Source organism: Pholis gunnellus (assembly GCF_910591455.1).
Source record: "Pholis gunnellus genome assembly, chromosome: 8".
Classification (NCBI taxonomy): Eukaryota; Metazoa; Chordata; class Actinopteri; order Perciformes; family Pholidae; genus Pholis; species Pholis gunnellus.
Genome location: NC_136534.1, coordinates 16,595,868 through 16,612,954, shown reverse-complemented (window position 1 = coordinate 16,612,954; position 17,087 = coordinate 16,595,868). Strand labels below are relative to the sequence as shown.

General features: G+C 43.8%; 1 protein-coding gene across 1 annotated transcript; it reads right to left on the bottom strand.

Annotated features, from left to right (window-relative positions):
• Nucleotides 1-849: 849 nt before the first annotated feature.
• On the bottom strand, nt 850-11,435 carry adar (adenosine deaminase RNA specific). The gene is made up of 15 exons (XM_079164023.1): nt 9,760-11,435; nt 9,045-9,361; nt 8,563-8,761; nt 8,148-8,350; nt 7,574-7,709; nt 7,104-7,342; nt 6,725-6,881; nt 6,141-6,309; nt 5,789-5,882; nt 5,546-5,662; nt 5,256-5,383; nt 4,920-5,102; nt 4,687-4,799; nt 4,102-4,229; nt 850-3,431 (listed from the first exon to the last, which is right to left on the bottom strand). Exons 1-15 carry the CDS (start codon nt 11,359-11,361, stop codon nt 3,107-3,109), a joined length of 4,110 nt encoding a protein of 1,369 aa, XP_079020149.1. The 5' UTR covers nt 11,362-11,435; the 3' UTR covers nt 850-3,106.
• Between the last annotated feature and the right edge of the window lie 5,652 nt (nt 11,436-17,087).

The window sequence follows — 17,087 nt, the reverse complement described above, 5'->3', positions numbered from 1 at the left end:
ACATCTTTTATATATATATCACATCCCTGCTTACAAACACTACCCAAATGGTCTACTTTACACATCTCTAAATGCACTTCTGATGCTGTTTGCATCTGGTTAGATGCTTATTTGCTGCATGCAATGATAATAAAGTTGAATCAAATATACTACTCAGACTTACGCCGTCTGAAAATGAAAACAAAAGGACGAACATTTTGTAAGCTTGAAAAAAATAATGTCATTAATTGAAGTAGCCCACGTAATATAAGGTCCGACTTCATAGATAAAATAAATGTCAGTGCTGAACTGATGTTGAGCATCACCTGGGGCTGATTTCATGTAGCCTGTCTCCACATGCGTGCGTACACACACACACACACACACACACACACACACACACACACACACACACACACACACACACACACACACACACACACACACACACACACACACACACACACACACACACACACACACACACACACACACGCACGCACGCACGCACACACGCACACACACACACACAGCCTCCTACCCTAAGGTGAGGACATGTTTCCATCTGCTGATCCTTTGGCGCATTGCAATCGGCTCTTTGGAGACCAGGCTGGACCGAGACGCCACCCTGAGGAAAGGAGCCCCTGCTGTAAAAACGAGCATCTCATACTCTCTCAAACTGTCAGACTAGAACATCTCTTTCCCGTCATTGTTTCTGCATTAATGTAATTCAAAACTTTGTCTCAAATAATAGACAGTATAACAGACACTGATAAAAAGAAAATACTGGAAAATCATCACTCAACTAGAACATTGCTATACACTTTTTTAATGATTTGTAAAAAAAAAACAGCATATTTATTTGCAGTTTCATTAAAACATATAGAAATGCAATTGTAGATGATTTATAAAATATATACATTAAAATTATACAAATACATACACAGACATATATACATCTTTAAAGGAAAACATCTACGTTTGCATACGGGGGGGGGGGGTCCAAAAGTCGGAGTCCACTAACAAGAACTTTACGTTTTAATGATAAAAACCACCAAACAAATACAAATAGAAAAAGCTTTGTATTCAAATACATAACATGGTATAAATCAAATTGATTTAATTTTTAAAGAACTGCAAACAAATACTAAAAATAATTGCTTTTCTATATTAGGTCTCATGTGTAATTCCTATTGCAGTGGGTGCTGAAACTTGATCAAGGACTTTGTCGACTTCTTTTTAAGTCTAATGTCTTTATTATGGCTCAAACAATAGCACGAATCACCGCTGAAGACAGTAACAAAGTCCTCAATTAAAACTTAACTTTAGAGCTGCAGTCGGAGAGATAGGTACACACAGACCAGAGAGCGGTGCTCCTCTATAGAGGCATTTCATTACTTCAAGCTAAAAAACCTTCCTTTTCCATCAAAACAATGGCTTTTACAATCAAAAGGTAGAAAAAAGTTTGAAGTATCGGAGTGCTGACTTGTACGGCTTTCCCTCTGAAGCTCCCTGACCTCAAACACAACAAACATCTCAGACTAATTGTAACATCAAGCTATTACAACGCATCTCTGATGTAATCTTAAAGGGCGCTTGGATAAAGTGGATTCTGAAATTCTATTTAAAAAAAACAACCAGAAGAATATAAATTTCTTTCACTTCCTTCATAAAAAATAATATGCCACACTTTGAGTTTGACTTTACATCTCTGTTAGTTATGAGTTTCTGGAACTGGACTCAGGCTCTTGGACCCCACTGTAACATCTGCGTGATCATGTATTTGTATATACCTGATGTATATATTGCACCATCCATCTACATATAAGCAAATCAGGAACAGACTACAAACTCTCAAACAACAAAACTGTTTTCACCTAGCGGTCCTCAGAAACTGGCCATGCAAGGGAATCTAAAAGCCTGTTCGTATCAAGATGTAAAAAAACGAAGAAAAACCCGATATGCAGGACAGTTGATACTCTCCAGGATTTGCTTGCATGGCCAGCGACTTATGAACTTTTTTTGCCAGAAGTGAAGATAAAAGTAGAAATACTCAAAATTACACAAGCAATAACAGAAATAGTGTACTTCTTGGAGATCCTGACATCAGTAATTGTCTATAAACGCCCAAAAGCACAGAGAAATTATGGGATTCATCAACGGGGGTGCTCTGGCATATGCTACATTATTGGTAACCGTGAACAGCTGAGGGTGTACAGTAAGTTTAAATCCGACTCAGAAAGAGGCCCGATCGAAGGCTTCAGGAGCTAAAGCCTCAAAATGTTGGACAGTGAATGTTTGGTTGGTCACTGATCAGAGTAAAAGTTGGCATTGATGCTGAGGAAGGACTAGTTCACGTGTGACATCTATCTAGGGTGAGATTCCTGTTGAGAGCGTCCCATTGTGTCTGCTCGCTGTTCTAAAAGCAGCTGCTTGTGTTCGAACGCAGCAGAACATAGAGAGCCGACACAATAATAATCACTACATGACCGAGGACTCAAACTTCAAATTAACTTCATCACATTTACAAACACTGCTGCAATGGTGGGTCGTATTAGGTCGAATGCCAATTAGCAGCACTTGTCAGCCACTTAAGTTCTCGTGGCAAAAGTGGACAACCGCAGTCGAAAGAGGCCAAGTCACCCGGGTCCAAACTGCACTTGCAATAGTCCAAAGAAAGTTTATATATCAAGTAGAACAGAGAGACAACAACAACAACAGGAGGATATGCCAAACGCTGCAACGACAAAAGAAAAACTGACATTACAACTTGAAACCAACCCACAGGAATAAACCGTAGACAGCAAAAAACAAAGTCATTGTTTTGCAAACTAATACAACCCAGCTTTGTAGCAGTGTTTACCACAGCGCCGTCTGTCTCCACTGACTTCCACTCATCCTTCAGGCTTTGCCATCTTCCTCTCTCATATTCTGTCTCCTTCCATTACTCTTCCTCCGCAGCCTTTAACCATGTTCATCAGAAGATACACTTCTGGCTGCGGCCTACGAATGGTTTGATTGTCTTTTTTCCCTGTCCCATCCACCCTTCCAATCTGCCCTTGCCTTGTGCTTTTCCTTCTCCCCAAGTATTCATAGCGACCCACCTAAAAACGCACTCTGCGCTGTTCTACGCGTCCTCTTGCATGAACTCCACTGCGCCGCCATTTCTACTGCTGCCGTATCCCACAGGGAGGCTTGATCCATTGTTCCTGTTTCCCTCCCCTGACTCAAAGCTCTTCTCCTCCAGCGGCTTGCCGATCCAGGCGCCGTAGCCGTGGCAGCTCAGAGATCGGAAGAAATTCTGCTTGGCTAGCTGGAAGGGCATGGCCGTCAACTTGGCCTGGGAGTAGGAGGGCAGTGTGAAGAGGTCGGCGCGGCCAGAACGCTGGCACACAGAGCGGAACAGACAGAACAGGTTGGACTTGGACACCCTGGACACACTGAGTTTGTTCCTAGAAGAAAGAGATTGGAGGGCTGTTTAGTACGAGTGTTCAGCGTACGACGGACGACAACATTTCCTCTGATCGTGCAGTGTTTCCTATTGAGCTTACTTACTGTTTTAGGCAATTTTATTAAAATATAATGACGCTTGTGGATACTTGACAGTTTTCACTGAGCACTTTAGTTTATCCAAAATAATATCGCCGATGGTTCCCTCACCTTGTGTATGTGTTGTTAAGTGTTTATGCAAAGTTGACCACATCTTATTTCTTAGCGATGCATAAATAACACAAATTACATTTTAACAACAGATTGTGATTTCTTCAAAATAAGTCTTCTGGACTCCAAGAAAGTCTCTTCACAATGTTATGGTGTTTGATCAATGTCACGATGATCAATAACAATAACAAAATCACATTTCTGGAAAGCCTTTCAGAGACATACTGAGCTACGGCGTAAATCAATCTTTGCCCGGGCAAACAATGGACTTGAATCTGTTGTGGGATAATTAAGTGATTGTCAACCACTAGAGAAGGACAAAAACAAAAACACTGCAGAGCAGCACTAAACTAAATAATAAGTTATTAAGTGGACAATAACAGGCTTTTACAAACAATCGAAAAGCTATTAATACACAGTGCGTGTTGCCATCAGGAGACAACATTAGGATTAGTTACATACCCATCCAGTTTGCCCTTGGTCCCGTCCAGCACCTCCACACTGTTCTGGTCTGGAAAGCTCCAGTTCACACTGGACTCCTTGGTCTTGCCTGTGTGCCGTGTGGAGTCGTACACACTCACCCTGCCCACCTACAGTCCAACCAGGTGGTGAGGGAGAAGGGAAGGGAAGGGAAGAGCATATTTTTGGTCAATCTCATTCAGCCCTTCAGTGTGAGTCAGCAATTCCAAACAGAGCGTGTACAAATTAGATGCGTATTGCATGTGTCAGTGGGACGGCCGCGTCGATTAAAAACGCTGTATTCAACCAAGAAATTGTTCAAAAGCAGGTTAAAACAAGAGACGAGCTGAATTGTGCTTTAATGCCAGCAGTTGTATTTCTCAGGCATTTTGCCCGGCAATATGAGAGTGACCTACCCGTTTCTTCTTAATTGATGGATGAGCCAAATTTAAAGAAGATGAGCAATAAAGTAACAGTTGTGCAGGGGCAAGTAGGAGTGTTGGCAGCTCAATTAATAATTTTTTCGAGAATGACCTCAATAGTCCCGATTCATTTTCACATTGCCAAAAAAAACGTGTGCGGTTATACCTCTGGGTGATTTAGCTTGAAGGGAGGAGGGAGACTTTGGGTGAACGCTTCACCGTCTCTGGCCAGCCGACAGCAGACAGCACGTGTGAGGTGACCGTGGCTGTACAGGTAGCCTGGCAGATCAGAACAACAAAAGACACGGAGAACAGAAACATGAGACGAGAGTGGCAATTCATCCAATTTCACTCACGTTAACTCTCATGAATATATTTAAAAGCAATAGTGTGTTTTACCAAGCGTGATTGACTTCAGGTAGATTGGGTGCACAAAATGGGTGAGCAGTGCCCCCTGCAGGCCCAACACGTTCCAGCGCAGGATCTTATCGCTGCAGCTCATGGTCCGCAGCCTCTCACCGTGCTGGATGCCGTCCCACGTGGGCACAATGGCACTCGACTCCACTGGGATGGTGCCCTCGCCTGACACGAGCACCGACACACAGACAGACAAAGGTCACAGGTGTTTTGCCTACAGACATACAGAATTGGCTTCCATGCACTGCACTAATATATATATATATATATATATATATATATTTGTAAAGACATATGTGCATCCATTTCATCTCTCACCGTTCTCCACTTTGGTGCGGAGCTTTCCCTGCTTAGCATTCTCAAACAGAGGCTGATGGCCCTCGACTTCATCTCCTGCCTCACTGCACGACTTGTCGAACAGAGCACCATCCCCACAAGGTGCCGTGCTTTGGATAACAGAGAAAGACAAGACATAAGGTATTAATATGACACAAAGTCTAAAAGAGGAAGGAGACCACAGTGATGCATCTGAGAGGTGGACATGACGGGAGAGCATTGGCATTGGGGGGGGGGTGAACAGGGAGAAAGAGAACATCAGACATTCCCACCTGATGTAAAGGTGAAAGGTGATGTCAGATTTGATTTGCAGTTTGTTATCATCCCCTGCCACAAATATACTGTCGTCTGCTCCGTCGTAGTGCTTGAGCAGCTCAATGTACAGAAACCTGAGAAGAAAGGAAACGGCGAGTTAGACTTATAGAGAAGATCCTGCAGACTAGGTCTTGGAGAAGAGCGTGGTATTTTCCACAATAGGGAGAGATGACAAAAAGCAAAACAAGATCCGTTTCTACCGAAGAAATCCCCTTCTGGAGATGATTTCAGCGTGGCAATCATTAACAGTGTCCCCTTTAAGGCTCAGCTCCTCCCCTTTAACACAGCGATTTCCTGACAGGGAGAACAACAAAACAAGAGAGACACATTCAATTTCAAAGTTCACAACAACGCAACACCTCTTGGTTCTGCAGTGACTTAGTTCTGTTTTAGCTTTCTGAAAATGTATGCCTCTGATTACAGAAACTAATAAAATGTACTCACATCATGGAAGAATGCAGTGAAAACGTAATTTGTACGTTGCAACACAATAGCTTATACACCCTGTTATTACCAACTCCCTTTGCTTATATGCTTAGGTAATGTATATACCAGTTCCCAGGCTGACCACAGTCCCCAGGCCCTCCCCCCTCCGCATGACGATGGTGGCCAGAATCTTGCGTCCCAGAAGGCTGTGCTGGATACGTGTGGTCAGGGCGTTGAAACGCTGGTGACTCAACATTGCTATCTGGTCATGCAAAGTGCTGCCACTCACTGGAAGCTAGAGAAAGGGATGTATACAGGACAGGACAGGCAAAATAGAAAAGAGGATTATTTAATATTCTGTAGGTCTGACATGTATTTGACTGTACAAGCTAGTGATAAATCTGAAAAACTATCATAGTAAAACATTTAAGCTTTTTCAAACATATCTTAGACTGCCAGAGAAGCTTCGGCCTTCCAGTGAGGAGAACCCATTTACTGACTGTGAAACAACAAATGTGTGGAGTCTCTGGGTGGAGTTTACTCTAAGTGTGCATATGTTGATATTTTGTCAGTGATTTGCTCGAGGGCGGGGGTTATAATTACATGCAGGTGTTGACTGTAACTACATTATGCCCTGCTTTATCTCCATGTTGAGCCGGACAAGGCTCATGTTAAACGATAGAGAATGTGAACCACTGAAAAGTCCGTACCTCAGCTGGGATGAGCTCCCCAGTGCGGGCTGCTCTCTCAGCCTCTCCAATCAGAACCCGCAGAGCAGCGTCTGCTGCTTCCTGTTTGCCCTGCTTCTTGTTGGACGCACACACTGGAGGGAACCAGCGTCCGCCCAGCTTGGCCTGGTAGGTGAACCTGAGCAGGGGCAAAGAGAAAGGTAAATCGGATAATCAGGGTTTTCTCACTCGAAGAACAAAGTCTTAGAGCCTTTATTAATGTTCTAAAACTTTAAATTGTTATACATATTTTTTCTTAGGTAAACAAAGAACATTATTTTCCGAGTAACCAGGACAGTAAGATATTATTTTTATCCAGTGTTTATGTGTTTTTTTGTACATTGATTCAGTTCACACATACTTAGGCTCATGTGGTGGTCCAGTCTGGCCCACTATTCTGATCTCAGCGGCAAAGCCCCGGGCTCTAGCGTACTCCAGAAGACCCGACACTGCGTTGTTGTTCAAGTGGTTAATGAGATCTCCAACCCCTGCCTCGTGTGCTGCTCGCAACTCATCTGCAGTCAGAGGTGGCAAAGAGGGACACGTAGTCCCAGAACCGGTGCCATCACTATCACTGGAAGAGCCCAGGGGCAGCTGAGGCTGGAAAAGAGAGACGGGAGAAAAAGAGTGATGTGAACAGCATGGAGCAAACAGAGCAGAACCGAGTTGACAGAGGCGACAATCATTTATTTCAGCCTGAGTGATCTGGTGTATTTTTGAAAGTCATTCCAGTCATTTTGGGGATATGCAAAGCCCTTCCCTTTTGTCCCAAATGAACCACTCAAGTTATTCGTTGCTTCTCACTTTCTCTTTTTTCCCCCACTGTCTCACCTTGTTGAGCTGCAGTCTCCCGTCAGCCATTAATTCTTTGACGGCCTCCTCTGCTGCTAGCTGGCGGGCGGCCTTCTTGCTGGGAGCTGAGGCCTCTGTAAACAAGCTCTCTCCAACCTTCACCCTGTACATGAACCTGAACACAAGGCAGAGACGGTTTAAGAATGGTGGGAAGAGACAAAGGGAGAGAGATTCTTTTATTCGCTTTTCATCTGAGATCATAGATCATATCACATGTGCCTGACTTTTCACCTTAGATAAATGAGAAGACGAAACAAGAGTACAGCCTGTGGCGTAACAGTGATCAAGACGGATGCATGCAGCATTTTTAGAAAGTGACTCGAGGAACACAGAAGTTTTTATTGCATCTACCATCCGGCTGCCTGAAGGATAATAAACAAAGAGTGGTAAAGAGTGACTAGACAGAGATGGTATTGTGTCTTTGTCAGCTGACTACAGTACCGAGTACAGATTAAACAGAAATAGCCGATCAACTGCTTCCCTGAGGGGGAACTTGCACTTTGGGGAAGAACAACATCCAAAAGGGACAGATTCAGATGGGGGGGGGCAGTACCTTGGGTCATGTGGTGGGCCTGCCTGCCCGGTGATGATGAATTCGATGGGATTCCCACTGCGCTGGCTGTACTCCATCAGGACAGACACCGGATTCTTCCCACCAGGCAGGGAGCGGGACAGCGGCTGGCGAGGTCCTTCCCCTGTACCCATTCCTTCCACACTACTAGTCGCAAAAATCACAGCTGCGCCTTCAGCTTGCCCCTAGTGGCCAGTGGAGGAGGAAAATATATTTCAATTATGCCTGTACTTTTTGGTGGTTGGAGTTAAAAAAAAAAGATAAGAAGCTATTGATGTATTGAAATGTAATAATCACGAATTACGTGCCTGACCAATCTCAGATGTTTAAAGCAAGATTAGTATGTCTGCAGGTGGATGACGGTGGCTTATTTGAGCACATTCAAACAAAAACTTACACTGGTGTCTGGGGGGGAATCCATCACTTGGTCCGTACTGACAGCAGCATTTCCCTCGTCTGCCGTACTCGGCCCCGCCTGAATCTCTCCGCAGAGAATGCGCAGGGTGGCGGCAGCGGCATCCTTTTTTGCAACCTTCTTACTGGAAGCTTCTGCGACAGGAAACAGCCTTCCGTTGAGCATCACCTGCATACGAAATCTGACACAGGGAGAGAAAATAAATACAGATGAGGTACATTGATCTGCCAATACATGATTAATTGAGCTGCTACAATTTTCCAAGACTACTGTGTTGCAAGCAATGTCATTGTCTTTCCTAATTGGCAGCATCATACGTCTTCATTACGACGGAAGATTTATTTCTCGGACTTTGAATCGATAGCTTTGTCACCAGGTGCTCCACAGAAGGTGACAAACATGTAGTTGCAAGAGCAAAAAATGATGCATACACACAATCACATCATACAGATTAATTGACTAACCGTGGGTCGTGGGAGGGTCCTGACTGGTCGAGGAGCTGGAACTCACAGTTGTGGCCCAGATACTGGGCATACTCCATGAGGCCACTGACGGGGTTCTTCAGCCTCACCTCCTGTAATTTGGCCCACAGGTTCTGGGGAGGTGGAGCAGCCAGCGACACAGCTACAGTTCCCACAGAGTTGGCCTTCTCTGCTGCCAGTTTCCCAGCGTCGGTCTCTCTGCGAATGGCGTTGAGGAATTCTGGGATGTCGTCAGTAGCCCACTGTCCTTCATTGGTCTCTTCCTCTTTAATTGAGGGAGGCTGGAATGAGGTTTGGGACTTAAAAAAAAAAAGAAGGGAAAAGCAGAAGTAAAAAGGTTAATGAAATCAGGGAGGAAGTCCAGCTCTGGTAACCTCAGCTGAAGACAAATCTAGTAAAAATCTCTTCAAGCTGTGGTTACATAAAGTAGCATTAAGCCTGAAAACAGCAATGAAGTGTATTTCCTAAAATATATATATACTATGTATACTATTCCTATCATCGTTGTAGAGGCTTTGCTGTATAACCTGTGGATAATATTTTGGGTTACCTTGAAATTCTTGGCAGACATTCAAGTTGAACTATCTGGGTCAAATAGATTCCATTTTGCTATTTCTAGTTATGTTTTGATAGAAATTCACATTCATGTGAACATTTAAAATATACAAAATAAAAAAATCACAGAAATGTTACTTACCTCACTACGACTTTGCTCTGGCATCCAACCCTCTGGGAGTGGCAGTGGTTCGAGGCCTGGCATTGGCGGTAACGGTGACGACGACAGAAAGACAGACGCTCCTCTTTTCTGATCTCTACCGGGTCCCGCCAACATCTGATGCCCCTCAGCGCGGGTGCTCTTTGAGGCTTTAAGGCTCCTTTCCATCCTCTCTCGGCGGTGGCTGGAGAGCTGCCAGGTGGGCGGGTTAGCTAAACTATTCTTAACGACTTCACCTTGCTTCTCCAGCGAGTAGAGGGTGGGATTGACCTGCTTGGTACCCCTAAGACCCAGATTTTTGGCTATGACGAGAGCCGTTACCTCCCTTGAAGTCAGCAGGTACTGCAGAACTAGCTCCTTCTGTTCTGCCATTGTGGGAAGTGCCGGATCGGGTGAGCTGGTAGTGACGGGATGTTGTTTCTCCTGCTGCTGACCTTTTGCTGGTGACTGGCACTCTTCAGAGTCGGATGACTCTGAAGAGGAAGAATAACTGGACTCTGTGTCAGAGTCCTCTTCTTTGCTTTGTCCCCTGTTTTCTGCTGTTTCTGTTTTTAGCTCAACCTTGGCTTCGGGTTCTGCAGGGTGTCCTGAGCTGACACACAGATGGGAAGGTGGATCTTCCTCGCCTCTGAGAGGTTCTCTGCAAAGTCTCCACTCGGGGGGGAGGAGTCCTTGCTTGAAGGCTTTCTGCGAGCGCTCCAACGAGTAAAGACCCTTGTTGACTATCTTTTTGGGAAGACGCAGTTTTTTGGCTAACAACTTTGCAGAGATACCCTCACTTGGCTTCAAGGCAGCCAAAACCCTGTAAACCTGTTCCTGGATGTCAGAAGTGAAAGTGATGTCGACTTTAGTAGAGCGCGAATTTGCCGAACTGCTGGAGGCCGACTGTCTGTCAAACCTCTCTCCTCCTCTGTTGGGCCTGTCTCGATGGAGGGACAACGTCTGAAAATCTTCACACAAAGAGTCTGTTGGGGCGCGCCACTGTCTGTTGGAGTATGGGTTGTGGTTTGTACCCTGAAACTGGTTTTGATTTAGGTGTCGAGGGCCTGTGTTGCCGCGTGGGGCTACAGGGTATCCAAAAGTCTGGTCCTGACTATACCCCCATCTATCCCTTGGGCTGTTGTTGGGGTGTGATGAATATCTACCGTAGCCTGACTGGGGCTGGTATGTGGAACTAGGACGCCTGTCTGGGACTCCTCCCCCTCCGCGATGACTGGCTCTGAACTGTGGCGCCTCAGAGCTGTGTCCTCTGAGGAACTCTGCCTGTTGGTGCTGAAAGGAATTGGGAGCAGGACCGTGATTCTGATTATATGAGCTGTTAAGCGCCTCTGGTTTAGGGTCTGCTTTACCGTGCTTCGGTATGGGTGGAGCGGAGGGGGAGAGAGAAGGAGCTGGGGGTGGCTGTATGGGCACTACGGGACGGACAGGGCTGTTGTGGTAACTTGAATATGGGCTCTGCTGAGGGCCAGCTCTAGGGAAGGGTGGGGATGGGCCAGGCCTGTAGTAATTCTCGTTGGCCTGGGAGTCAGGTGGTGGATGCCCGTGGTAGTGTTCTCTGAGAGGCCCTCCTCTACCTCTGCTCATAGCGCAGGGGTTGAGCGTGAAGGGGGCCGTGCAGCTTGGTGTGTAGCTTCCTTGACAAGTGCACGTCCTCTGGCTCAAACAGCAGAGCCTGGTGGAGAGTCAGGGCAGGCCAATCACAGCATAACTCCTGAAATACAAACAAAAGAACAATGTTAGGAGAATATTAAGAAGAAGAAATAAACAACAGATAATGTAATCGAGTAAAATGGATTGAAGGAGGGAAAGAAACTGCCGCTTCAGCAAATAACACAAGTTTGGGCGACTGCTGGCAAATCTCCAACCTGCTCAAGTGTCCTTGATAACTCAGTGAATCTATACTAGCCTCCAAGATGTGATCCTAAATCCAACGTAGACCTACGCTGTCAAAGTTCAGATTACACCCTCGCCAGTCTACAAGAATACTGCAGGGTGACATACTGTTTCTCCCAGTCACACTGAAACTTAATCCCAGGGTAAAAGGATGGTGATTAATAATTCAGACCTTCTTGTGACTATTCTGTTTTATTTCGGGCCTTACAAATTATTGCTGTATCTGGATCCATAGCGGACAAGAACAGTGAGACACTGATGCAGACAAAAAGGACACTTCCAAGGACAGAAGAACGTTGAGGGCTGCCTGTCGGTGACACGCTGCCAGCTGATGTCCCGACTATGAAAGAGAAGGCTTTGCAGAGCTAGGTTCATATCTTCCTCTAAAAACACACATTAAAACAAAGTAATGAGTAGATCTTGAACTGCAATTCCATCATTCCTCTTTGGTACAACAAACATTGATTCAGCCTCAAGTGTCATAACTGACAACACTCAATAATGTCTGTAACAGTGAGACGGACAACAAGGAGACACCCAATACTGAGTCAGGTTTCAAAGCCCCCGGCCCGGTCAGCATCACTGGTCCGTCACATTGAGCTGAGCGAGCCTGAACATTAGTAGAGAACACCATAGCGTTGGTTCATCACAGTAATGGGGACCGACAAGCCCGGGGGCCAAACGGGGCCTGACTCATCTAGACCCCTGATGCAAGGCAACAGTTGACAGCCAAAATAACAACTCTGTCCTTCAGAATCCACCGTCTATTATACTCCTCAACCGCTGTGAGCCTGAGGAGGAGAAGCATGGTCCGGATAACGGATGAATCTGTTGCACATTTCATGCCGTTGTGCTAAATATGTCTGATGTCCAAACGTGACCGTTTCCTCCATCACTGAGACCTCTGTCCCACTGTCAACATAGCAGTGCCGAAGGGAACCGTGGTAGTGCTCCACGTATCTTAACATGTGCATGCAGCATACCACATTTACTGGAACCACAAAGTATTGCGGATCTCACCTGGAGTATCTCAAATCAAAGTGTCAACGGTGAAGAAACAGTGGAGGCGTTGTAAAGCTCCCAAATGATCAGATGATTCAAACCGAGAACCAGGAAAAACAACTTCCAACACATGAATCATAGAGTAAACACGTGAAGTAAGCAGGGAGCCGGTTGTAGGTTAGAAAAAGATGTAAACATTGTTTCTTTGTAACGCGCAGGGTCTTCCGCTTTGAACGCGCGAGGTCCTTTGTGAAGATCCACTTTGGAAACACCAGTGATGTCGCGCGCGCTTATAAACGCTGTGTGCACGTCTTGAACACACGTTGCTGCCTATTGCGACACGAAAGTTAGGGAGAAACCCACCGCACGAACCGTGCTAAGGAAAGGGAAACAAGAGGCCAGCAGACTCGAGTTAAGTTTCGATTTCATTTGTAACGACAAGTTAGGTTTCCATTGTTGGTCACGTGACAAGCAGACGCACCAACGAGGGCAGACATGACTAATACGCACAGACACAAGGATGGACAGAAGATTGTGTTAAGTTTAGACAAGTCATGTGGCTCTTTGGTCCACAACACCCACCACTGTGCCTGTGCTACTGTGGAGCTACTAGGACATGAAAGCATGCTGTATATGGGTCAATGACATGACGTGCATATTTTTGTGCCCGAGTCCACTATTTCCTTTTAAAATAATTGTATCAATTCATGACATATATCATTTCAATCTATAAAACCGATCCAGCTTTGATACATTTTCAGTAGAATCAAATAATATACATTATTTTATGTTTTGGCACCTCAAACCCTGAACATGTCAGGCGGTGCACCTGTCCTAGCAGATGAACAGACTAAGAAAACTATTAAAAATGATTTAAATGATAATAAAATACTATGGCATGATTTTATTGTTGAAACGATTAAAAAAACATAGGTTTACAAATATGGCACAACTGTAAAAATGGGACTTTTATTATGAAATTAAAGTGCAAAACAGTAAACAGGATATTGCATCATCAAGAGGACCTAAACTGACCTTTATAGCAGAGTGAAAATGTTTTTATATCTCTTGAATATTGATAAAAACAGCTACTTTCCACTTATAGGTAGAGTGGTTCACTTTCCATGTCAGGGCGGTACAACCAATGTAAAACTAGAAAAAAAAGTGTATTTTATCATAAATGTCTTTATTCTATTTAAAATGTATATGTATGAAGATGTTAGCAAGAAATTTGAAATAAAAATGCTAATTTTCTGCATATTTCCTGTGATTACTGATATTGTCAGGTGGCACAACTGAGAACTGTCATGGTGGTGCGACCAGTTAAAATATAAATTTAAAGCAATAAATAATAGGTTAAACTGATTTGTTTTAATGTGAAGAACTATTGTATTGAATGTATTCATTTGTATATTTGTATTATGTTTAAATGTAAAATATACTAAATACCTGGCCAAGAGAACGCAATTATGATAAATTATTGTATATATATAAAACACACCCACAAAATACGATGTGTTAGACACAGTAGACACTAAGGGATACTTGTCAAACATTTCAGTTTGAATACATATTAGGAAAATGTATATTGTTTTATAAATATGTGGTTGCGCCACCTGACATTTTTTAGCCTGTGAAGTTAAAAAATACTTTTAAAAAACAATTTAAAACATGAAGTTGGTTCACGACTTGTTTCACCACATTGTTCCAGACACAAAAATATGCATTACACCCATTTTGAAGATAATTTTAAAAATGACCATTTTAGAAGCCTTATTTGTCAATGACTCATACAGCACACACAGTGGCAGAAAGGACACAGACACCACATACTCAGATCACATTAAAGACACAACGGAGGACAGAGATGGAGACAGTAACGTAATAGATTTTAGGAGACACAAATATCACAGTGAAACGTTGAGATCGTGTGACTGGATTGTGACAAACAAGTGTAGCTCACTCATGTTGGCCGTAAAAGAACACTATATCTAGTAACTACACTCATTAAAATGCAGCTTAACATAAACAGCAGTGCAGCAGGGAGGCGTGCACATCAAAGTGTGATTATTAGCATATTAATAATGCACGAGTTAATTTATATTCAATCAAATGTGTGTTCCATTTCTACTACACACGTACTGGATACTTGACATTACACTAGTGAATATACTAATTAGGTTGTATAAAAACAGTAAACAGAGTTTCACCTTTGTGCATCATCCTTAAATTAATATGGTCAAAACATGACGTGTTCCAGTTCTCCATCTAACTATGCACACCATTCTGAAAACTTGAAGCTCATGTATGAACACAAACACCAGACTGCTAGCTTAAACTCTGGGCACAGTCGCTTTTACTACAATAGACATTTAAAAATCAACCTGGCGATGTGACCCTCTGCATGCATTCATCAGTGGGGTTTATGTGAGTGAGAAGAGATGGATACACGCTGTTGCCCATTTCAAAAGGGACTGGGGGCTAACGTTAACCACCAAGGATAACGGCTGTTATCCCTCGCTTTTTATTTGACGTATTGTTTCAGACGGAGCATTACGCGTTAGCTCGAGCAGCTACAGGTTGGACGTGTTGCTGACTTTTAAAAAACCAACACGACACACACACACACACACGTGCTCGGACGTGTAACTCTCGCAGTGTGTTACGGTAGAGCCATGGTAACGGTGCTAGCAGCAGCTAACTGAACAGCGTTCCTCCTCCAGCTAACGTTAGCTAGCTTGCTAGCTCATGACTAGTAGCAGTGCACCGCACTGGCACTGCACCATTTCAAACTATCGCCCGCCTCACATTGCCTGCTAACGAAAGAGCATACAAAACCACACTTCACCAAAGCCATTAAAACAATTGAAAGAACCCCCACTGGCTTTGATGGATTACCTGAACTCGCAGTGTTTCGCCTCAGTGAGCTCTTGTTGGTGTGCAATATTTTAATGCGGTGGTACGGTGATACCATGGATAAACAATCAAAGAACTGGTGCGCGAAAAAAGTGACGATTATTGATTGCGACCGAACACAAATCCACGCGTCGCCTGTGGATGACGCGTCGACATCGGCAAGGTTCGACTATTTTTCAGCTGTGTCCTTGGCATGCTTTGCTGTAATAATTAGAGTTGTGTACTATTACGGGGGAACGTGTTCAGCTTTCAACGATGTGTTGCCACGGAAATTACACATGTATGTCGCTCAAGCAAGGCAAGGCAAGATTATTTGTATAGGACATTTCAACAACAAGGCAATTCAAAGTGCTTCACACAAAACCATTAAAAGCATAAAAACATAAGGCAAAAGAAAAGGAGATTTAAAAACAATTAAGAACATTCATTGAAACATAAAAAACAGTAATTAAAACACTAAAAAGCTGTGTAAGAAATAAAATACAGTAGTAAAATGCAGAAATGTATTAATATCCTTGACTCTGGTTCAATTCAAGTCTTCAATCTTGATTCAAAGGAGCTGAGGGTCTCAGCAGACCTGCAACTTTCTGGGACTTTGTTCCAGATATGTGGAGCAGAAAAACCGAACGCTGCTTCTCCATGTTTGGTTCTGACTCAGAAAGTAGACCGGTCCCAGACGACCTAAGGGGTCGGGATGGTTCATAAGGTAGCAGCAGATCAGAGATCTATGTTGGCCCTAAACCATTCAGTGCTTTGTAAGCCAACAGTAGGATTTTAAAGTAAATTCTTTGTTGGACAGGAAGCCAGTGCAAAGACCTCATAACTGGAGTGATGTGATCCACTTTCTTGGTCTTATAGCAAGGTTCCCTTCTCTGTATAGTCTGACTTGATCAGCACATGGGTGAAGTTTGACTTTATTTCCTTCGGCTTAGGCCAGTGATTCTCAGAGTCGGGTCCGGGGTTTTCAGATTCAGTGGAATCATTTTAATAATTTGGAATGATATACTCTTGTGTAATAATACAACATTACCAAGAAGTGAAAAAAAAACATTATTCCAAAGGACATACATGAGGGGGTCCCCATGTATTCTCTATCTTGTAGCCTATGGGGTCTTGGCTGACAAACCTCCGGTTCAGGCAACAAACCTACTTGGTTAGTTTTAGGAAAAGATAAAAATAACTTGATTCCAATTTGCACATGTGGGCAATGATAACCTCAAGATAAAGTCTGCAGGCCCCAGTTGCTCTGCACCAACTGCAACACCCAGGGCATGATGGAAAACGCTTGGCACTCACTGATCTTAAATTTGTGGCATGCCATGTGTATCAAAGGGGAGGAGGAATATGCTTACGGCAAATTATATTAGCCCATAATAAAACCAGAGAGCGAGACATGGGTCTATTCAGTTAAATTCTGACTATGCAGGTGTCTTCCAACTTACAATTAATGTGTTTATAATATAGAGAGCTTTTAGGAGACCACAGATTCTATTTAACAA